Here is a 9872-nt window from a genome sequence, read left to right as displayed (position 1 = left end):
CGTCTAGAAAGGGTCAAAGTGAAATTTCTCGAAAGCCCAAGTTAATTACACATACTACTGACCAGACCTGATAAAAAATGAATGAGAGTGGAAGTAGGCGAGGATAAAAAACAACCAAGATAAAGGACGTTAATGGCACAGCAAGTAAGTTACGAAATCGATTTCTTCTCTGATCTCTGAATTCATTACTTGTATAGTTTGATTGTGAGATTGAGAAGCTCAATTTTTAGCTCTTATTCATAGTGCTAGACTGCTAGTGATACGAAAACCCCCATTTGCTCGGCGAAATGATTTAGGCATGCAAATTTCAGCCAGACGATCGGAACCCCTTTTTCTCCCTTCTCAGCTTTCTCAGTCTTCTGCTTCATCGTTTCGGTCAAATGTTGGCCTGAAAAAGAAGACCCAAATATTTGTCGCAAAATTGGGGGACAAACCGCCGCATGAAACGACTGATATAGTTGAGTACAAAATTCCTGACCTGATTTTTGAATGGTAGACCTGGAGAATGATTTTGTTGAATGTTACCCTCCTTGTTATTTGCGAAAAAGGGTGGAACCTTCCACATACTAATCTCATTATTACTATAAAGTGTATTGTTCCATTAAACCCTATACTATTTTCACCCATGGGAGGGTGAACGAAATCATTCTCGTAGACCTGTCGCAAGTCCAAGACGCTAGAGGGGGTTTAACAGAGGGGCTCCCCTTTGGATTGCAATAAATGGTGGGAAAAGGAGAGAAATGGTCTAAGAAAAGATGAGAAGTGGAGAAAAAAGAAGGATTTTATTGGTCTCTCTTTTTTTTTTCCCTCCCTTTCTCACCAAGTGAGAAACCACAACACTTTCTTTTTTCTCCCTTTCTCAGCAAAAGATCTTTTGTCCACAAAATTATACTGTACTAATTAAGTCAGATCAACGATGCCGCCCCGAAGCCAAACTTGTTTCTCCCCTTTGAGATTATGATCTTTCTTAATTGCCATAGCCTCTTATCCTTCACCTCCTTTCCTCAAACCAGGACAATCCTCCTGGAATAGTCACTGGAATTTCCTTATGATCTGAATAATTTTTTTCCATTGCTGTTGGTATTTTGCCATTCATATATAGGCTTAGCTAGCGTTGTGCCCATTCGATTCATGGGGCAGCAAAAGAATGTCCACGACATGTTTCTTTCGTTTCTGTGCATCGAACGGGCACAATGCTAGTTTTAAATCGTATATCTATACCCACTTACTTTACTTTTTTTTTTTTTTTTGAACGACAACCACGTTTCGCACAATGTTAATTGTTGGTCCAACCTTTGGGCTAAGATTAGTCATGCAAATGTTGCTCAACCCCCCACCGCCCCCCCAAAAAAAATAAAAAATAAAAAAATGGAGATCTAGGATGACTTACAGTGTTTGTTGTCAGCATTTGGCAACCCTACTCTTGCTCCCTTGTGGCAGGCCTGGCCCTGAAATTTTTGAGGCCCTAGGCGGGATTTTGAAATGAGGCCTCTCATATGTAAGTAGATAATGTAAATTTTGGGTAAGATTCTAAATAACCTCGTGGTTTAGGGTAGAATGTTGTACCACATCTTAAGGCCATAGGTCGCGTGTTCGAGTCTAGGTACCATGTTCCAATACCCTTTTTGTCAAGTTCAAGCATTAAAAAATAGACTCAAACAGGGGTCAAACATGAGACCCCATGCCTCTAAACGCGCGCATCTTACCATTTTACCACAGAATTGTTTGTTAAATACTTGACATACATAATCTTCATTATATTGTTGTATTTGGAGGCCCTACAATGGGGCCAAAAGGGCCAAAAACTGGAGGCCCTAGGCACTCGCCTTCTGGGCTTATGCCTAAGGCCGCCGTGTGGCTTGATAGCAAATAAATGTTCTTTTGCTTTTTCACTTTAGTTTGGAGAGTTGATAAATAGCGTTAGTGTTCTAAATGGCGGCCGCCTAGGCGCTTGGAGGTGCCCTGCCGCCACGCCAATATCCCTTGGCGTTTGATTTGGCGCTCAGGGAGGTTTGGCGGCCGCCTAGGCGGCCATGGCGGTCTTGGTGGCCTTGGCGGCTTCGTCGGTGTCTTTGGAGGCCTTTGGCGGCCTAAAATGTATAGTTTTAAACTAATGGAGATCAAGTTTTGGAAGGGTATGGAGGAGAAGAGTTAGAGGAAGGAGATGAACTTTGAACTTGGCATTAGGGATCTCCGATCTCGTTTATTTCTACTTATTGTCTTGTTCAACTTATTTGCTAGTTGCTACTAAATTTCATTTGGGTTTTAACATTGAACTTTGCATTATGGTTATTTCTACTTATTGTCTTATTCAACTTATTTGCTAGTTGCTACTACTTAATTTCATTTGGGTTTGTACTTTGAAGTTTGAACTTGCATTATGGATACATGGAAAATAGTTTTATTGGATAATGGTTTGTTAAAAAAAAATAAAAAATCCGCCGAATTGCTTGGTGCTGCCTAGGTGGCTTGGCGCTTGGAGGTGGGTCTCCGCCCGACTCCCGCCAAGCGCCATTTAGAACATAGAATAGCGTGAAGAGAAGACTATGACATTGTGTGTGGGAGAAGATAGTGGAAGAGAACGTGGGGGAATTCTCAGACAATGGCCATTGGTTTGCATGATAAGGGGAGGTCTCAAGTTGTTTCTGTTGTGCTAAATTTGGACAGTTGTTCAAACATTTCCTTTTTTTTTTTTTTTGGGTGAAATAGTTATGATCCACCTCACTATTGGATATATGAGTAATTAGTAAGTACATAAAATTAGGATTGATAGTTTCGAGGCTTGGGAGGCACATACACATTTGCTTATAATATAGATTAATTTAAATAAATCTATTCATCGAACCCATCTCTCTCAAAGCCAAAGGGGTTCTTTTTTTTCTTCACTCTTCCTCTGTGAACCATGAGCTTTTGAACCTAGTGGTCCGCGCAGTAACGACCAACACACGAGAGTCCAATTTTGTTTACCCGCCCTCTTATTGGCTGAAATGCATGGGTCGCACTCAAACCCAATGGTAACCGTCTAAACAAAAAATTGTGTGCTTTAGACCATCTCCGGTCCTTCCCATTTTAAGACCCAAACTCAAAATTTTGGTATAAATCATCAAAAGTCCATCTCCAATGCTTATCCAAATGTGTACCCATTTTGGGTTTACCCATTTGTATCCCCAAATGAGGGACAACCCAAATGTTTACCCAAAATTCCAACGGCTAGATTTTGGTGGGTTTAGGTGGCGGCTAGTGAGTTCTAGTGGTGGTAGTCAGTGGTTTAGAGAGAGATCTCATTTTGGGTTGCCATCTTCTTTGGAGCAACGCAGCTCTCTCTCTGTCTCTCTCCTCTCTCTTATTTACATTAGTGCCATTGGGTATTTTAAAAGTAATAAATTTGGGTAGGAATTGTATTTTGGCATTAGAGATGCTCCTACCCAAATTGAGTTTTTGCTCAAAATCTAAAATTTGGGGTAAATAAAGGGTAAGGGCTTGAGATGCTCTTATGGCAACTGAATTGCTGATTACTGCCTGAAAGGTGTTTGCTTATGTTGCATAGGTTCTGACGCTAGAGTAAAAGAATAGCTGTTTGAACTGAAAATTCTTGTGGGAGATTGATCAGAATTTTATGTATAGGAGGTTTATTCGGGTTAGCCAAATAGTATCTCTTGGTGTATTCTGTTTTTCTTTTTGCTGCAATTATGGGTTCATATGATGTGACAGCAGGAGATATGATATTCAGCTACTACTTATTGTTCTCTTATTTTGTGGCAGGACATGCGGAAACAACGCTCCAAGTAGCTTGACTTGTTGACTCGGTTACTTTTGTTGGTGTGGAGTTGTAAGCAACATGAAGAAAACCAGGAATTCAAGGATTACCCGGATAAAAAAGAAAATGTGCAACTCAAGTATAGACATAATTAGTCATCTTCCAGGCAATGTACTAGAAAAAATCTTAATGTGTTTGCCTATACAAGATGCAGTGAGGACAAGTATTTTGTCAAGGAAATGGAGATATGTATGGGTGAAACTTCCTCAACTGGTATTTGATGATTTGTTCTACAGACATTTTCACAAAACACCGCATGATAAACTTTTGATGATTATTTATCAAGTTATGTTACTTCACCGTGGACCAATAATCAAGTTCGCACTCTGTGTATCTGGTCTGCAAAGTTGTTCTGAGATCGACAATTTGATACTTGTTGTTTCAAACAATGATATCCAGGACTTCACCATTCGCATTTGGAAGGGGGAACCTTATAAGTTGCCATCATCGCTATATACGTGTTCGCTACTGAAGCATTTGAATATCCGTTCTTGTATTCTTAAACCTCCTCCTGGATTTGAAGGATTTAACAGGCTTCTTTCCCTCTATCTTTATGATGTTGTCATTGCTGAAGATGTGCTTTCACATCTGATCTCTAGTTGCCCACTACTTGAAGACCTGACCCTTCAGAGTTCCACCAGTTTAGATTCCCTTGAAGTTGTTGGTCCTAATCTTAAATCCGTGTGCTGTGAGGGCCATTTCAGATCTATTTGTTTTTCGAATACTTCTCATCTTGCGAACGTCTCAATATATTTGCAAGGATCGAGAAATAAGCTATTCTTAAGCGAAGGAGAAATATCTAGCTCTGTCGTGCTTCTTGGCAGTGTACCTGTCATTGAGTTTCTGGAATTGGACTTCTGCATTGTTAAGGTAAGATTAGCTCAGTAAGCCATGCTTATTGTTTAATTTATTTTCATATTCTTTGATTTTGTTTGCTTCTAGGGCATAGCTGCATGTGGTGTACCAACGAGTCTTCCAACTACTCTGTACAACCTGAAAAATATCATTGTGTATGATATTTGTTTAGGGGAACGAGATGAGGTCTCCGTTCTTATATGCTTAATTAGAAGCTCCCCGATTTTGGAAGAGATTACTATTTATGTAAGTTGTGAAAGATTTTATTCTATTGTATGTATATTATGTAAATGGTGACTTTGTAGGCTAAGGCACCTTGTTATTCTTTTTTTCCAAATTTCAGGCATTTCCCGGTCCGACATCTGCTATTCGTGCTGTTTTAGATTTTTCGGAAGTGCATGGCTGTTCGGATGTCTCTTTGAATCAACTTCGCAAAGTGGATATGAACAATGTCTCTGGCACGAAACCTGAATTGGAGTTTATTGAGCTTTTGTTAGCAAAATCACCGATGCTGGAGGTGATGCTTATCGAGCTGAACGCACAGAATATTGCTGATCATTTGCGAATTGTGAAAGAATTGACTGGATTTCGACGTGCATCACCTCAAGCAGAAATGAAATTCGTAGATCAAGATGAAGATTAAAGTCTAACTGTCGCATTGTGTCTTTTTTGAGCAGGTATGGATCAAGTGCTTAATTTTTTAATAATTGTTTGTTGGATCAGTCCAAAATGGAGACGAGAAGATGTGCCATCATATTTTGTGATGCACAATAAATTCTGCAAAAATTGAGGGCCTCTTTCAGGAATTATAAGGGAACAAGTAAACATTTCTAGAGTATCTATTTACTCCATGTCTTGAAAACTTATTCATTTTTGTCTTCTTTTTTTTTTTCTCGTCATTTTCAACCCCATATAAGAAAGTGGAAAAGAGAGTATAGTTAGGGTTCTTGCGTACATAGTGAAGATAGTTGATTGGTTTGGGGGCTCGAGGAGAGCTAGGGAGCATGTCATAGTTGTGTATGCAGAAACATATCAACATCTTTGTTGGTATGCATGTGTTTCTAATGAATCAAGTCTGTTGGATTTGAATTGGACTAACAGATTGATTCTGGTTCTATCAACGGAGCTTCAAATTCATTTGATGAGATATGTATGTCTTTTCCCTCTCATTACATATCTTTGGCGCCCTGATCACAATCTTTGTTTTGTAACAAATTTGCTTTTATTTTGCCTCTCTAATGTGAGATTCAGTTGAACCCTTCTTGAAAAGTGCTTCAGATTTAGTTGTTAAAAAAATGTATGGTCCTTGGGTTATAATCTCGTGAGCATTTGTGCTATTAGTGTAGTCCTCACATTATTGTAAATGAAAGAGTTATAGCCAATATCCAGATCCAGATACATATTACGAAGGCTAAGAATTTAAGAGGCTATAGGAGAAACTAGAGATTGTTGTGGTATACGATTCCCGTGGATCTTAGAAACCACTTAATGAGCTTTATGAAATTCATTGGTTCCATTGAGACAACTGGATTATTCGTTACTATAGTATTTATTTGTAACAAATTATGCAAGCATATTACCATGGGGAAATAATATGTATGACTTCTAGGTCCAAGCAGAGAACGTAAATGGGGCATGTATCCCCCTGAAATAGAATAATCTTTGTTTCAGGGAGATTATCTTTTCTGGGGATTTGTTTTATGCTAAGGTTCGAGTCTAAGATAATTGCAAAGGACAGTTACTGAGAGGAAGTTGGTTTTTTTTTTCTCAGCCGAGGATCTTCGGTGCTGCTTCATGTCGCAAGTTCGAAAAAAGATATCTGCAGAGCTCATACCTTGGTGCTTTGTTTTCTGCCGACGCTACAATTCATACAGTTGATGAAGTCATTCATCCTCCATGAACTTGCTTCCCATAGTTTTCGTTTCTTTCCTTTTTTTCATTTGGTTTGTTTGGATTCTCAGTTTTAGTATGTTTGGTTCTCTTGTTTTCTGGAACTCTTGAAATATGGATGCTTATGGAACTTTAGTTCTCATGTAAATATATCCCTTTCTCATTTAATCTTACCTTTGCTCAAATCTCAAGGAAAGTACATTGCTAGTTATGGCTGAGGTTGGGGACAGGAATACTTGTTATTTCCATGTGGCAGACACTCTGAAATCAAGGAAAAAGAAGATTGCATTTCTTGTTTGCAATGATGCAAGATGTATCACTGATCCCAAAGGGATTAGGGATGAGGTTCTGAACCACTTCATGGGAATTTTTAAAGCTCAAGGGTGGACAGATTTGCTGGATCCAAAGGCAGTGGATGATTACCCCAGTAACTTCAATATTTTGTATGCCATTCAGTGTCAGCTTACAGAGGAGCAACTAATGCAGCTGAGATCAACCATTCAACCTCTTGTCAAGCATCTTTTATTGGCAATGGGCAATGGGCTCTCTACTCTCTTATCGTGGGATAATTGGCACCCTAGTGGACCTCTACATGTCCTTTCACCAGGTTTTGGGTAGGTCTCAGGTGGCAAAAGTAAGTTCCACTATTGCTAATGGAAGGTGGAAATGGCCCAGCCCAGTCCTAGGAGTTTGGTTACGCAAGGAATTGTTGCTCCAACCTTTATGGATTTCTTACCTAATCCCACCTGCTTAGACTCAGTTATCTGGACTTTGCATCCCAGTATTGTTTACTCTACTTCATCTGCTTGGCAAGCTCTTAGAACCAAGGCCTCTCCTGCTCCTTGGAGTAGAGTTATCTGGTTCCATATACATGTACCTCGATGGGCTATAATTGAATGGATGGCCACCTTAGGTCGGTTATCCATTAAGCACAGGTTACTAAGTCGGGGGATTGCTACAAATGACCTCTGTGCTCTCTGTGGTACTGGTCAGGAATCCCACGGTTACCTCTTTTTGGCTTGCACCTTCTCCACTTGTGTTTGGTCTCATTTCTTGTGCGAGAATGATGTTTCTACACCTCTCCTTAACCTTCAAGGAGAATTGAACTGGGCAAAGCTTCACAGGGGTTCTTCCAGCTTTCAGCACATTGTTTTCAAACTTTCCTTGGCTGCTTTCATTTATGGATTGTGGTGTGAAAGAAACAGAAGGATCTTCAGAGCTTTGAGCTTGACTACTGGGGAGCATGGTGCTAAAGTTGAATCTGATTTGAGGGTATGTATCTCTTCTTGGAGGTCAGATGCAAATAGGGTGCTTTGCTCCTCATGGAATGTCTCTCCTATTGTGCTTACTAGAGGATGAAATGCTATCCTTATGTGTTTTGTTTCCTGCTCTGCACTAGTCAGTAGGGTGTTTTTTTTTTCCTGCTTGGGGTTTCCCCTTTGTATCCTGTTATTGGTTTAATAAACTAATTTACCACAAAAAAAAATGCAGCTGGATCATCCTTTTTTGGCCGAAAAATAAAGCGGCTTTCTTTCAAATTGATGGGGATAAAGCACCCGGGCGAGATGGTGTTCCAGCTTCTTTTTTTGCGAGCATCATTGGGAGGTGGTTCAGGGGGACCTTATTCATTTTGTGCTCTCAGCTCCCAACTCTGGTTGTCTTCTTCGAGAGGTAAATAAAACGTTCATTGCTCTTATTCCTACGGAAGGTCTCCTCTGTCTTTGTAATTAGCGTGCAAAGTGGTAGCCAAAGTGTTGGCTTTCTCTGATTGATTAGTCCCAAAATGCCTTTATTTCTGGGCATGTTATTTCACATCCTCTTTCTCAATTCCCCTTCTCTTCAATGTGTGAGAAATATGTGAGTCCAAAAGTTGGAAGTAGCTGGTATGTGCACACGTCCACATTTCCTATACTATTCGTTTTGCGTTATTGTTTTGATTTCCTTGTCCTTGGTACAAGACCTCAGCTCTTTTTAAGGTGGTCCTTGTCATCCTATATTCGTTTCTAGGTCGTCGTCATCCTTGGCAGTAGCTTTTATCTTTTATTTATGGTTTACTTACCAGAGAGAGAAAGAGCTACAGGAATTTGCAGTATAACCAATTCTATGATAGTACATTTTGCTTGCGGGCAAGATCAGGCAGCATGTGCTTAGGAAAGGAAACAAATGTGCAGATCTTTTGGCTGAGGGGACAAGCAGTGATAGACGATAGATGAGTAGGAATTATTGGGTAACAATTTAAACACAAGGGAAGCAGTGATACTATGTCAAGCTTGATTTGGCTTTGTTTGGTTTGGGTTTTGAGGGATGCTCTTGCGTAATAAATGGAGAGAGATAGATACAAAAATGAGAGTAATACTGTAATTGGCAAAAAAACTTATTGAGGACTGTGCAAAGAGAGAGGGGTTGAGTCTAGAGACCAAAGCAAACATAGAATGAGTTCTAAAAATTATTTGAGCTTCGTTATGTCTAATCATCTTTAGTCCGTAGATGCATAATTACATAAGATGTGAAAATGTTACAATATTAAAATTTTGAGAGATTTTTGTGGGTAAATATCTCGGACACCCCCTCTTCTATCTTTCGAACTTTATCATTATAAAAACATCCCTCATCTAAAATGCTTTTATCATCTTCCCTCCACCATCTACTAGCCTTCATCAGTTGCACCCTTTTTGTTGGGGATCCGTTGAATATCTAGCCTAGCAGCTGCGACTGCGGTGGGATGAAGGGACGTTGAGCTTTAGCTGCTAGTGGGATTCTTCCATCTTCCTCCAGCAACATCCACGAGTGGACCGGTGGTCTACATCAATGCGGCCGTCAATTTGGCGTGATCTTTATTTTTTTGTTGTTTTTTTCCTTTTTGTTTGGATCTTTTGGATCCTTCGTTGTATTTTTTTTTTGTTGTACTTTTTTCGTTTTAATATAAATGAGATGCTCTTGTTCATAAAAAAAAAGGGCTAAATAATTGCCAATTGGTATTCTGTTGACGATAATGCCCTTTTCAAGTTATATATATATATATATATATATATATATATATATATATATATATATATATATATATATATATATATATATATGCTCCATGTGTGTGTGTGTGTTATGGAGCAAAAAAAAAAGTAAAATTAATTTAGACTTTGTACCACTTGTAAGTTTTTTTTTTTTTTTTTTAAGAATGTCTGTAGACATTCCAATCTGGACTTTCCAGATTAATTTGCTTAAGGTATTTGATTCTCTAATGATGAGATGGATCAAGAACACTTCCGGGAATGATAGCGTGATTAAGCTTTGAGTGCTTGATCCCCTCTTA

At 39.2% G+C, this 9872-nt stretch overlaps 2 protein-coding genes across 5 annotated transcripts; both read left to right on the top strand.

Annotated features, from left to right (window-relative positions):
- The first annotated feature begins 12 nt into the window (after positions 1-12).
- Positions 13-8503, top strand: LOC131311323 (F-box/FBD/LRR-repeat protein At1g13570-like). 4 transcript variants are annotated; one of them, XR_009195466.1, is made up of 6 exons: positions 13-144; positions 3763-4687; positions 4760-4918; positions 5016-5349; positions 6755-7854; positions 8054-8503. XR_009195466.1 is itself a non-coding variant. In XM_058338726.1 (5 exons), exons 2-4 carry the CDS (start codon positions 3839-3841, stop codon positions 5313-5315), a joined length of 1308 nt encoding a protein of 435 aa, XP_058194709.1. In that variant the 5' UTR covers positions 13-144; positions 3763-3838; the 3' UTR covers positions 5316-5349; positions 6444-6735. The 4 variants fall into 4 exon arrangements, 2 of the variants coding, with proteins under 2 accessions (XP_058194709.1, XP_058194710.1); XR_009195467.1 differs by lacking the exons at positions 6755-7854; positions 8054-8503 and adding exons at positions 5774-5822; positions 6444-6735; XM_058338726.1 differs by lacking the exons at positions 6755-7854; positions 8054-8503 and adding an exon at positions 6444-6735.
- On the top strand, positions 7229-7921 carry LOC131309449 (uncharacterized). The gene has a single exon (XM_058336083.1). It carries the CDS (start codon positions 7229-7231, stop codon positions 7919-7921), a length of 693 nt encoding a protein of 230 aa, XP_058192066.1.
- Positions 8504-9872: the final 1369 nt, after the last annotated feature.

This window comes from Rhododendron vialii, chromosome 12a (assembly GCF_030253575.1).
Source record: "Rhododendron vialii isolate Sample 1 chromosome 12a, ASM3025357v1".
Lineage (NCBI taxonomy): Eukaryota > Viridiplantae > Streptophyta > Magnoliopsida > Ericales > Ericaceae > Rhododendron > Rhododendron vialii.
This window is presented reverse-complemented; position numbering and strand designations above follow the sequence as displayed.